Source organism: Oryctolagus cuniculus, chromosome 4 (genome assembly GCF_964237555.1).
Source record: "Oryctolagus cuniculus chromosome 4, mOryCun1.1, whole genome shotgun sequence".
Lineage (NCBI taxonomy): Eukaryota > Metazoa > Chordata > Mammalia > Lagomorpha > Leporidae > Oryctolagus > Oryctolagus cuniculus.
Genome location: NC_091435.1, coordinates 125,103,483 through 125,116,925, shown reverse-complemented (window position 1 = coordinate 125,116,925; position 13,443 = coordinate 125,103,483). Strand labels below are relative to the sequence as shown.

General features: G+C 45.6%; 1 protein-coding gene across 3 annotated transcripts in view; it reads left to right on the top strand.

Moving 5' to 3' along the window:
- The window catches only part of GMPS (guanine monophosphate synthase), a 100,696-nt gene that overhangs the window by 19,076 nt on the left and 68,177 nt on the right, over positions 1-13,443 (top strand). Inside the window, exon 1 of one of the 3 annotated variants that reach the window (XM_008266379.4) lies at positions 7,185-7,547. The exons of 1 other annotated variant lie outside the window; for it this stretch is intronic. In XM_008266379.4, the coding sequence (XP_008264601.1) occupies positions 7,521-7,547 (27 nt within the window). In that variant the 5' untranslated portion in view covers positions 7,185-7,520. Of the gene's footprint in view, positions 1-7,184; positions 7,548-8,652; positions 8,953-13,443 lie in introns of those variants that run through there. One more of the 3 variants, XM_070072618.1, reaches the window with a different exon arrangement.

Here is a 13,443-nt window from a genome sequence, read left to right as displayed (position 1 = left end):
TCCTCTCTCCTCTCTCCCCTCTGCCTCTCCTTTCACTGAAAACTTAGCTTTCAAATAAATAAGTTAATCTTTTATTAAAAGATTTTTTTATTTATTTGAAAGTCAGAATTACACACACACAGAGGAGAGGCAGAGAGAGAGGTCTTCCATCTGATGGTTCACTCCCCAATTGGCCACAACAGCTGGAGCTGCACCAATCCAAAGCCAGGAGCCAGGAGCTTCCTCCGGGTCTCCCATGTGGGTGCAGGGGTCTAAGGACTTGGGCCATCTTCTGCTTTCCCAGGCCATAGCAGAGAGCTGGATCAGAAGAGGAGCAGCCGGGACTAGAAGCAGTGCCCATATGGGATGCCAGTGCTTCAGGCCAGGGCGTTAACCTGCTGGGCTGCAGCGCTGGCCCCTAGATAAGTAAATCTTAAAAAAAAAATTGTAGGTTGGCGCCGCGGTTACTTGGCTAATCCTCTGCCTGCAGCGCCAACACCCTGGGTTCTAGTCCCGGTTGCTCCTCTTCCAGTCCAGCTCTCTGCTGTGGCCCAGGAAGGCAGTGGAGGATGGCCCAAGTGCTTGGGCTCTGCAACCGCACGGGAGGAAGCACCTGGCTCCTGGCTTCGGATTGGCACAGCGCTGGCCGTGGTGGCCATTTGGGGGGTGAACCAATGGAAAAGGAAGACCTTTCTCTCTGTCTCTCTCACTAACTCTGCCTGTCAAAATAATAATAATAATAATAACCAAAAGAGGAGAGCCCATCCATGGCTTCAGCTGACTGTCTTGAGAGAGGCTCTAGATTATACCTGTAAACTGCTGTGATTTGTGTGTGTCCCCCAAGGGCTGCTGTGTTGAAATTTACCCCACTGTGAGGTATTAAGAGAGTAGAAATACTAATCCAGCAGTGGTGGTCAGTGGTCATTAGAGGGGGGTCTTTTGGGAAGTGAGTATAATTAGATGTCATCAGGGCCGTCGCTTTGGCACAGTAGGTTAATCATCCGCCTGTGGCACCAGAATCCCACATGGGTGCCAGTTCTAGTCCCGGCTGCTGCTCTTCCAATACAGCTCTCTGCTGTGGCCTAGGAAGGCAGTGGAGGATGGCCCAAGTCCTTGGTCCTCTGCACGCGTGTGGGAGACGCAGTGGAAGCTCCTGGCTCCAGATCGGCGCAGCTCAGGCTGTTGCGGCCATTTGGGGAGTGAACCAATGGAAGGGAGACCTTTCTCTCTGTCTCTCCTCACTGTGTGTAACTCTAACTTTCAAATAAATAAATAAAATCTTAAAAAAAAAAAAAAGAATTAGATGTCATCAAAGTAAGCCTCCATGGCTGAATACTGGTGGCTTTATAAGAAGAGGGAGAGAGGCCAGAAGAGACACACAGGAGCATGCCCTGTCTTTTGCCCTGTGCTGCCCTGTGCTACCCTGGGACTCTGCCAGCAAGAAGCCTTTCACCAGATGCAGACCCTTGAACATTGGGAACTGTGAGCTAAATAAACATCTTTTTCATATAAAATTACCCAGCCTAATACATCCATAGTCACTTTAAACAGTCTAAACACTCCAATTAAAAGAAATTGACATACTTGACAAAAGAGAGCAATATCCAACTATATACTACTCCCCACAAGAACAGTTTAAACAAAGTTTCTGGGGCCTGTGCTATGGCACAGAGGGTTAAGCTGCTGCATGCAGCGCCACCATCCAACTTCCCATTCAGCACCCTGCTAATGGCCTGGGAAAACAGGAGAAGATGGCTGTCCCTGGGCCCCTGCCACCCACATGAGAGACCCGGAAGGGGTTCCTGGCTCCTGGCTTTGGCCTGGCACAGCCCTGGTTATTGCGGCCATTTGAGGAGTGAGCCAGAGGATGGAAAATCTTTTTCTCTATCTCTTCTAACTCTTTCAAATGAATAAATAAATCTTAAACAACAACAACATAAAGACACTAACAGGCCAAAAGGATGCAAAAGATTCATCATGTCTATACTAGTCAAAAAATCTGGCATGGCTGTTTATTTTAATCTTGAACAGATTACATACCAGAGGGAATAATTTTACCAGAGAGAAAGAATACCTCATGAAGTGATCAATTAATCAATTCCATGTTTATATCATTTCATGATAAAGTGATCAATAACAGTTCTAAACACTTGTATTTTTTCTTTATTAAAATGTTTTTTCAACATTTTAAAATTTGAAAATGGAAAATAATTGTACATATTTAATTTTATTTTGTTTATCTGAAAGGCAGCGTTACATAGAGAGAGAGAGATTCAGAGAGACCTTCCATCCACTGCTTCATTAACCAAATGACTGCAATAGCCGGAGCTGGGCCAGTCCAAAGCCAGGATCCAGGAGCTTCTTATGGGTCTCCCATGTGGGTACAGGGGCCCAAGCACTTGGGCCATCTTCTACTTTTTTCCCAGGTACATTAGTAGGAAGCTGGACCAGAAGTGTAACAGCCAGGACACAAACTGGCACCCATATAGGATGCCAGCATTGCAGGCAGCAGCTTATTCTGCTGCATTATAGTACATGCTCCTGGTATTTTCAGTATATGTGTACAATGTGTAATGATCTTATCAGGCTAATTGATATATCTACCATCTCAGACACTTACTTCTTGTGTTGACAGTTGTAAACATTTTTGACCCTTTATTAACAAACCTTCAATACATGAAGAAAAAACTGATAGAATTATAAGGAGACAAATAACAATTATAGTTGGAGATTTTAATGCCTTCTCTTTTGATAACTGGTGGGAAAAGGGAACAGAAAATCAGCAAGAATGTATTAGTCTTGAGCAACACAACTTGACCTATTTCCCATGTAAAGAGCATTCCACACAATAGAATAAACATTCTTTTCAAGTGTACTCAGAACATTCACCAAGATAGACTATATTCTGAGCCATAAAATAAGTTTTAATAAACTTAAAAGGCTTTAAGTCATATGAAACATACTCTGACCACAGCAGAATTAAATTAATAACACATATTTCTGGAAAATCCTCAAATATTTGGAAAGTAACATGCTTCTACATAACCCATGGATCAAAGAAGAAATCAATGGGGAAACCAGATATGATTTCAAACTGAATGGAAATGAAAAGGCAATAAGTCAGAATTTGTAGATGTTGATAAAGTAGTACTTAGAGGGAAATTTGTAGGGGTAAATACCTATATTAGAAGAAAGATCTCAAATCAATGATCTCCAATTCCAACTTACGAATCTACAATAGAGACCAATGTCCTGGCATGCAGCTTAAGCTGCCACCTGCAAGGCCAGCACTCCATATCAGAGAGCTGGAGTCCTGGTTGCTCCACTTCCAATCCAGCTCCCTGCTAATGTGCCTGGGAAGGCTGCGGAGGGTGACCCAAGTACTTGGGCCCCTGACATTCACATGTGAGACCTGAATGAAGTTCCTGGGTCCTGGCTTTGACCTGTTCCAGAATTGGCTGTTGCAGCCATTAGGGGAGTGAACTATCAGATGATGATCTCTGTCCTGTCTCTCCCTCTCTCTGTCTGTATTCTGTCTTTCAAATTAAATATTTAAAAAAAAACTATAATAAGAAGAGCTAATTAAAGAAGAACTAATAAAGGTCAATGTGAAAATTAATAAGAAAGCAAATAGAAAATAAGTGAAACCAAGAGCTAGTTCTTTGAGAATGTCAATAAAATTGGTAAACCTCTAGCCAGACTGATAAAGAAGCACAGGGAGAAAACAGAAATAACTCATATCAGGAATGAGAAAGTTTATATCACTACAAGTTCTAGAAATTAAAAAGAATGAGGGAGACTGTTAACAACCTCAGTGTATATCAGTTTGGGAACTTAGGTGAAAAGAGCACTTTTTTTTTTTTTTTTTTTAAGATTTTTTATTTACTTGAAAGGCAGGGTTACAGACCAAGAGAGGGAGAGACAGAGAAAGGTCTTCCATCTACTGGTTCATTCCCCAAATGACTGCAATGGCCAGAGCTGGGCTGGTCCAAATCCAGGAGCCAGGAGCTTCTTCCAGGTCTCCCACATGGGTGCAGGGGCCCACACATTTGGGCCATCTTCTGCTGCTTTCCCAGGCCATAGCAGAGAGCCAGATCAGAAGTAGAGCAACTGGGTCTCAAAACCAGCACCCATGTGGGATGCACTACAGACGGAGGCTTGACCTGTTGCGGTATAGCGCCGGCCTCAGGACAAATTTCTTAAAAAAACAAATTGCCAAAGCTCATGCAAGAAAAAAGATAACCTGAGTAGCCCTGTGTCTATTTTTTAAAGTGAAATTTTCAATTAGATATTTTACTGGAAAGAAAATTCCGGATCCAGAGTTTTATTGGTGAATTCTACCAAACAGTGAAGGAAGAAATAAAAACAATTCTATTTCAATTCTTCCAGAAATAATTTCATACAAACTCTGTATTTGTTCTTTGACAACAGCATTACCCTGATACTAAAAACCAGTCAAAGACATTGTAAGAGAGGCTGGTGTTGTGGCACAGTGGCGCAGCAAGTAAAGCCACTGCCTGTGACACCAGCAGCCCATATGGGTGTCAGTTCAAGTCCTGGCTGCTCCACTTCTGATCCAGCTCCCTACCAATGGCCTGAGAAAAGCAGTGGAAAATGGTCCCAAGGTCTGGGGTCCTTACTATCCACGTGGGAAACCCAGAAGAAACTCCTAGCTCCTAGCTTCTGGCTTCAGCCTGGCCCAGCCCTGGCTATTGCAGCCATCTGGGGAGTAAATCAGTGGGTAGAAGATCTTTCTTCATCTCTCCTCTCTCTGTAACCCTTTCAAATAAGTAAATAAATCTTAAAGACATAAGAAAGCTATAAATCAATATTCTTCATGAACATAGTGTAAAAATTCAAAACCAGCATTTTAGGAAATTGCATCATGATCTCTTAAGGTTGATCCCAACCTTAATATTAATAAAATTAATAAAAACTCAATGTAGTTCACTACATTGACAGCTTAAACTCTAAAATGAAAAACTCTGTAATCATTTCATTAGCTACAGAGGGAGCATTTGATTTAGTAGAAAGAAACTCCCTCTGCTTGATAGAATGCTTATGAGAAACCTACAGCGTATTGGTTAAAAACGGAATGTCCCTCCCCCTGCCCAGTATGGTGCCAGTGTGACTGGGCACAGAAGTTTGTGAGAGAGAGTTTTGTTTGCACTTGTTGAGTTTAGGGCCCAACAAGACCTTAGTCATCTAATTGCAGATACAGACATATGAATCTGAAGCTCAGAAGAGTACTGTTTGAACACAGAGCCAATTCAGGGTATTTTTGTTTATTTTTAAAAAGATTTAATGGGGCTGGCACCGTGGCTCACTTGGCTAATCCTCTGCCTGCAGCGCCAGCATCCCATATGGGTGCCAGGTTCTAGTCCTGGTTGCCCCTCTTTCAGTCCAGCTCTCTGCTGTGGCCTGGGAAAGCAGTGGAGGATGGCCCAAGTGCTTGGGCCCTGCACCTGCATGGGAGACCAGGAAGAAGAATGTGGCTCCTGGCTTCGGATCGGCGCAGTACCAGCCAGAGCGGCCAATTGGGGAGTGAATCAATGGAAGGAAGACCTTTCTCTCTCTCTCTCTCACTGTCTATAACTCTATCTGTCAATTAAAAAAAAAGATTAATTTGAAAGGCAGAGAGAGAGAGAGAAATCTTCCATCTGCTGGTCCCTAAATGCCTGTTGTTGCTAAGGCTGGGCAGGGCTGAAGCTGGAAGCCAGGAACTCAATCCAGGTTTCCAATCTAGGTGGCAGGGATCCAACTTCTTGTGCTGTCACTGCTGCCTCCCATAGTGAACGGGTGCTCAAAGCCAAGCACAGGCCAAATGCCCACTTCTGCATACTGAAATCTTAGCCATAATTGCAAGTGGCTACCAGAATATATTTAAACTAGGCATTATCTTATGTAAATGAGATTTAGCCAATCTTTAATGCCAGTATATTACATCACATTCCATTCCATTTAGAGTGTTTATGCAAGTTGAGGTTCTTCAATTGGTTACTGTACTGTTCTCTGGATAGCTCACACAGACCTACCAAAGAGAATCCAGTATCCATAGCTTTGCAAAGTGCAAGCATTCATTTTTTTCAGTTCAGAGAAAAGTAAGTGAAATACTCTGAGGCCTACTGGGGTTGTGGGCCTTTTATTCCTGTAAATAGCTTACTAATAATGTCCATCCTTTCCTGGACTGGGTACCCCGTGTCATCAGCAACACTAAGAGGTACACTTCCTTGAGCCTTAGTTTCCTCAATTGTAAACGGGATAAGAACATCAATCCAACATCACTACTTTCATGAGACTGGTTATAATAAGGTAAGCTTTTGGAGGTCAGGTTGTCTCAGTCCAGTTCCTTAATACCTGAACTAGAGCCTGATCTATGGTATAAGCCCAGCAAACATTGGCTGCATTATAACAACCGAATATTTGTTAAACACCTTTGCTACGTGGCAGTCATTCCAAGTGTTATTTATTCCATAATCCTGACTTAGGCCCCCAGGTGACCAAATTTAATGTATTATTTCTCTGGATAAGTGCTAAAGGGAACCTGGAGTGACTACAGTCCCTTCTCCACAGACAATTACAAACAAACACACAAAACAATGTTTGCCTTGCAAATAGAGCTCACAACCAGTCTCCTAGCCCATTTGTGCACCAGATTGCTGCTCTCAAATTCCCTTTCTGGAAAAAGCACCCTCTGCCGAACTTCTGCAGGAGCTGTGGAAGTGTGGAGGGACCTAACTGATCCAAATCCACACACTGACGGCCCTTGAGACAGGAACAGGAAACTTTTGAAAGCAGCCTGGCAGGCATACGCCTGGCAACTTGAGATAAGGCTGCAACTGCAGCTAAAAGGGTCCCCTCCCCAGGGCCTCATCCATGCCGCGGTCAAAAGAAGCCGGCAGCCTCTTCACCGGGAGCCGGCTAGGGCTTCTATTTGTGTCCCGGTGGACTTGAGTGGTGGGAGTGGGGCCAGGAGCCCGGGTCCCTCCTTCCAGGGAGCTCTGTGGTGCTGGGGGCAGGAGTGGCGTAGCCCAGGTGGGTGCCTCGGGCCCTTACTCAGCACAGCCGGCCAGAGGCAGGCGCACAGCTGAAACGTTTCTTCTCCCGAGCGCAGGTCTTGGTGACCGGGGCGGGGCCTCGCGCCACTAGCTCCTCCTCTCGAGGGAGGGCTCCTCCCCGTGGGGGGCGGGCCCTGGGGGCGGAGCCAGGCCAGCGGCCCCCGCCTCTCGCCGGCTGGTGGGTTTGGATGCGGCGCGGGGGTTGTATGCGGCTCTGGCTCCTCCCAGTGGCTGGCCGGGGCGGAAGCAGGAGGCGGGGGCAGCGTGCGCACTGCTGGTCTCTTCTCCCGCGGCGTTGGGGCCCGCGCTCCGTGACTGCTCGCTGGATTCGGCGCTCAGCCCGTGGCGGGCTCCTCTGAGCGCCCGGCTCCTTCTTGAGCAGGCCTCCCTCTCAGCCTCGGCTCGCGGCGCCGACCCTTCGGGCAGCCTCCCGCCCCGTCTCGGACTCTCGCCGCCACCGCCGCCGCCGAGGCCCTAGCCCCGATGGCTCTCTGCAACGGAGACTCCAAGGTCAGTCTCCGGTGTGAGGGTCCCTGCCGCACCGGCTTCCGGAGGCGGCGAGGCTCCATGGCCAGGGAGCCACCGCGCGGGGCCCGCCCCCGTCCCCAGTCGCCCCTGCGCAGCCCCGCGGCCCGGGCAGCGGTGCGTCGGAGAGTCTCCGGTCGGGGCCTGTGGCGTGTCTTCTGCTCCGGAGCGGCGGGGCTTTGTTGATTTTTGTCTGCGCGTCGAGGTCCGCGCGTCGGGGAGGGCGTCAGCTCCCCGCGGCCGCACCGCCGGCCCCCGCCTCCCCCGCGCCGCTCCGGGGCGCCGAGCGAGTGAGCGCGGCCGCGGGTGGGGGTAGGGAGGCGAGCCGCGTGCGTGCGAGGGGGGCTTTCGCGGCCCCTTCCCTGCCCTTCGGGAGGCGGGGGCCTGTCCTGGGGGACCCTGGGGCCCGCCGAAAGCAGAGCAGAGTAGGGGCTTCGCGTGAGGCGTCCCAGCGGGGCCGGCCCCTCGTCTTCCCGCCACCCGGTTTCCCGCCTGCCCTCGATGAGGCCCGTTTGGTTCTCCCACGCCTGCCTGGGGGTCCGCGGCGGCAAGGCTGCCTTCGGCGAGACCCGCGTGGCTGCATCCCTCTCACCGCGGGTCACCCTCGGGTCGGGTCTGTCGCCTCGTTCCCCTTCCCCCTCCCCCGCCGGGGAAAGGCCGTGTGTCCAGGTCCCGCCCGCATCCAGCTTTCTCCTGCTTCGCTGGAGGACCCGTCGGGATCCCTCCCCGGGCTGCGAGCGGCAGCCTGCCGGCCCGAGGGTCTGGGGTCGGGAGTCCGGCGTGCCGGAAAAGTTGCCGGCTTCGAGTGCTTGAGCGGGGCGAGCTCGCTGGTCCGCCGCCGCGCTTCTCCTCGCCTCCAACTCACTTTTTCCTTTAGACCCTGCCGCCCCTTCGATCCCGGTTCTGAGTTGGGCACCCACGCTTTCGCTTCCATATGAAGTTTCATTTTGTGTGGAGTTCTTTCCGACCGTCGCGAAGTCAGTTTTGTCCGCTGGAAACTTCAGTTTTCTGTTGTCATTTACTTGAGCAGTATGTATTTCTTGTACACTGCTTATGGCCTACCTTTACGAAAATAATTTTCATTCTGGTGTGTGGAATTCCAGATTTGGGGTGGAAATTGATGTTCCACGGCGATTAATAACTGTTAATAGCGCATTCAGGCAGAATTTTAATAGTCTCTTGCAAGAAGGATGCAAAAAAGTGGGTCCTCCATGTGAACGGTTGCTTAGTACCTGGTAATCGTTCCAAAAGCGTTTAACGAGCCAAGGTGGTGAAGAAGCCGATACACAGTCAAACCGAGGCACCTGTGAGGCTCAGAGCAGCAGCGCATCTTCGTTATAAAGCTGAATGAAGACACTCAAACTTTGAATTTCTGACCTCAGAAGCTAATGTAAGCCTCAGTGTTTGCTCTATATTGGTTGAATTGCTGGTGATTTTTCTTCCATCATTAGCTTTCAGCCTTGCATCTTACTGGAAAGACTTCATCTTTACGTTGTGGATGAACAACTGGTATTAGATGGACTCAGGCGTAATTGACAGGCTGTGAAAAATACATTGCACTTGAGAAGAGTATTTTCACAAAATCAAGTGATAGCACAAAATTTGAGATTCAGTATCCAAATTATTTTATCTGTCTCAGGAGTATGTAAGATAGATTTTTTTCCCCCTGGCTAATATCTTTGTTTTTCTTCACTTGGAATTTTATTATTTTTCTAAAATTTTATATAAATGGCAGGGAGTGAGAGAAGCAGCCAGAGATCTCTCATCCTCTGGTTCACTCCCCAAATGCCAGCCTCAGCTGGACTTGGGCTGGGCCAGGCTGAATGAAGCCAGGGGCGGGGAGCTCAGTAGCAGGTGCCCAACTACCTTGACACATTAAGAAACTGAATAGGAAGTTAATCTGGGCAGGCACTCTGATTTGGTATGTGGGCATCCCAAGTGGCATTTAAACCAGTGTGCCAAATGCCTGCCCTTGACTTGGAATTTTAAAGAGGATCTTAATTAGTATGTATATACTTTTAATTTTTTTTAAAGATCTGTGTATTTTGAAAGCCAGAGTTACAAAAAAGAGAAATCTTCTATCATCTGATTCACTCTCCATATGGCTGCAACTGCCAGCACTGGGCCAAAGCTGAAGCCAAGAGCTTCATTTGGATCTCCCATATGGGTGGCAGGGGCCCAAACACTTGGGTCATTTGCTACTGCTTTTCCCAGGCCATTAGAAGGGAGCTGGCTTGGAAGTGGAGCAGCCAGGACAAAGACTAGCACCCATGTAGGATGGTGACATTGCAGGTAGCGCCTTTATCTGCTAGGCCACAATGCTGACTTGTGTTTTTTTTTTTTTTTTTTTTTTTTTAATAATTAATTTATTTGAAAGGCAGAGTTAGAGCAAGAGATCTTTGATCTGCTGGTTCACTCCCCAAATGGCTGCAACAACCAGGGCTGGGCCAGGCCAAAGCCAGGAGCTCCATTAGGGTCTCCCACATCAGTGGCAGGGACTTATTCCAGTCCTGGCTGTTCTACTTCCTGTCTGGTTTCCTGCTGATGTGCCTGGGAAGGCAATAGAAGATGACCCAGGTACTTGGATCCCTGCTTTCCATGTGGGAGACCAGGAGAAAGTACCTGAGTCTCTGTAACTGCCTTTCAAATGAATTTTTTTTTTTTTAAAGATGCCTCATCTAAGTGTCAAACTTTGGATTGGAGTAGAGGTGATAATTTGTCTCATCACCTTTGCTGGCATGTGAGGACTGCTTAGATTAAAGGTGTTTCATAAATATTCACATATTGATCTCAAATGATATAAAATCTTCAGTGGTACCTAATGTTAGTTACATTTGTAGTTTTGAAATTTTTTAAATTTTGAATTGAGAGGTAGAATGGTGGAGGGAGGGAGAGAGCGAGCGAGCGAGCAAGCAAGCATGTGTGCCCCCAGTCTCTGGTTTTCCTTCTTCAAATTGCCTGCATTGGCCAGGGCTGGAGCCAGTAACTGGCAGCTCAACCTGAGTCTCCCTTGCGGGTGGCAGGAACCCGGTCACTTGAGCCATGACTGTGTCTGCATTGGCAGGCAGCTAGAGTCAGGAGCTACAGCCAAGAATTGAACCCAGGCAGCACAGTGTGGGACACAGGTATCTTAACTGGCCATTCCTCAAATGTTAATTTCAAATTTGGGATTTATAAATTTTAAATTTTGAGATGAATGGAAATATAACTTGGGCTTTTTATCAAAGATACATTGAGAATTAAACACTTATCTGTATCACTATGTATGATGGCTTAGTAAATTTCTTTCAGAAATCAAAAGTATTTTTTTCCATTGAGAATGGAAGGGGTGCTACAGGAAAAGCAAATGGTTTTTATTGTGTGTTCCTAGACTAGAAATATTTTTGAAGTTTTGGGGACCTCAGATGATACTGGCTTAAGGAAAATGTCTTAACTTTTAAAAATATACAGACTTGCAGTTGTTCAAATGTTTTTGATACCTTTTTTTGAGCACCAACAGCACACGTTATTCAGTTGGCAACGAATAGAGAAATGGGAACTTAGCTCACAAATTGACATTTTGGTCAATTTTTTTTTTTTTAAAGGTTCATGGACTTATTTGAAAGGCAGAGTTAAGAGAGACAGAGTCGATTTTCCTTCTCCTGATTCACTCCCCAAATGGCCACAATGGCCAAGGCTGGGCCCAGGCAGAAGCTAGGAGCCTCATCCTGGTCTCCCACATGGGTACAGGACACCAAGTCCTTGGAAGAGCTTCTGCTGCACATTAGCAGGGAGTGGATCAGAAGTAGAGCAGCCGGGACTCATACTGATGCCCATATAGAATGGTGTCTCAGGTGTCTCAACTCTACCACAGTACCAACCCCTTACCTTTTTTTATAAAAAAGTAAATTATATTCCAAAGGATGCTGCTTGAAATAATAATTCTTTGCTATCTAGAAAGATAAAATTTTTACCTGTTGTGGTGCTTAAACTTTGTTTTCATGTTAGACACTTAAAATGAATGAAGGCTTTGGGGTTAATACATTTTTTAAAGATTAATTTATTTGAAAGGCAAAGTGATGGAGGGAGGGAAGAGGAGAGGAGGAGGAGAGAGAGAGAGGGAGGGAAAGAGAGAGAGAGAGATTGGATTGCATCTACTGGTTTTCTCCCCAAATGGCCTCAATATTGGGTTGAGTTGGGTCAGGCCAAGGCCAGGAGCCAGGAACTCCATCTAGGTCTCCCACATGGGTGGGATAATGCAGAATAGAGCACATACATAATTGCGAAGTGTTCCTTCTGCGCTTATTGGGAATAGAGATGCTTCTGTGTTTACTCCAGAATCATAGTGGTAAAACAAAACAAAACACAGCTTTACTATAGTAGTAGCATGACAGTTAATCCTGGTCATAGCTTCAGGTTCATGGTTTTGAGGCCTTAAATACTTTATGTAGTTAAATCCGTTCCCTCCTTAAGATTGTCCATTATAATAGAATTGGGAGTGAAGTGTTTGATATAATAAGTGACCATATACTCTTATCTAAATTATAGGACTTTAGCATAAAAGCAATTATGAAAAACAATTTATAGTAATTGCTATAAAACAGATAGTTAGCAAACTAAATAATTATGGATTTATGTAATTTAGGAAATAAATAAAAGGCAGTACTCCTGAAGGAAGAGTGTTCTGATTGTTCTCTTCTGTACATCATGCACAGAAACTCATAGCATCTTTTTTCCTACACGTATTTCACAAATATCTTTTGTTTGCCAATGAACTAGCTTATAATGGCCTGGCACATCCAACTGTGACTATGGCACTACTGGCAGGTATAACAGATGGCTGGCAGGAGCAGCAGTTTGAGACATTTCTCCCATCATCACCCAGTGCTGGGTAGAGATAGCTACCCCTGGTTGCCAGTGTTGAAGTGTATTTCATTATGTCAAGAAAGATTTTTTTAAGTGCTTAGCTTTCTGGCTCTTCTAAAATTTAAAGTGAAAACTTCACTGTACCTGCAACCCACATAGCACTATTCAAAGCCATGGCAGAAGATAGAAATCTAAAAAGAAAGTCGAACACACCATTCCTTCTTACTTTAATGTGATTATTCATAATAATGTTTAGAAAATGAAAAATCTGAGACAAGTATTGGGCCAGGTAGGCTACAAGAACAACAGATGTAAATCAGGAAACAGGGCCATATGGTCACTCCAGTTAGCATTCATTCTGAATTTGGACCTGATTTCTCCAGTGACATGTATCTAAAATTGATGCCTAATTTGCATACATCAAAATTATTTTTCTGAGGTAATAACTATGCTAATAAGAGTTATTCTAAAATTGTTCAATTGAATGTCGCCAAGTTACCTTTTTTCTTTTTTGAAGTCAAACTAACAGTGTTGAAACAGACCAAAAGGTAAAACACTCTGCCCTAATTTCCTGTAACATTTGCAAAGGATGTTTCCCAAATGTTTAGAGCCTCCTTGTCACAGTATTCTCTGATACTTAACTGCTGTTTGTCACCGAGAAAACAGACGCCTTTTTCAAATCTCAGAGATCTGTGTAAATGTAAATCACTTCCACTTCTGTAATTTTGGGAAATTGTCAGTAATTCCTCTGGGTCACATTAAATGTAAATTTAGTAGTCCTGCTTCCTAAGATACTTTCTGATCAAGCTTTAAATGAACAACCCCTAATTTGGGAAATTTTAGGTGAACAAAAATACTTCATAGATAGGTTGTTCTGATGTTATTGATAATGATTTTTTTATGCTGTGTTCGGGAGTGGTAGTAAGAAAGTTAAAAGAAATTATTCAATACTGTCTAGTACCTGTCTTCTTTTTTTTTTTTTTTTGACAGGCAGAGTGGACAGTGAGAGAGAGAGACAGAGAGAAAGGTCTTCCTT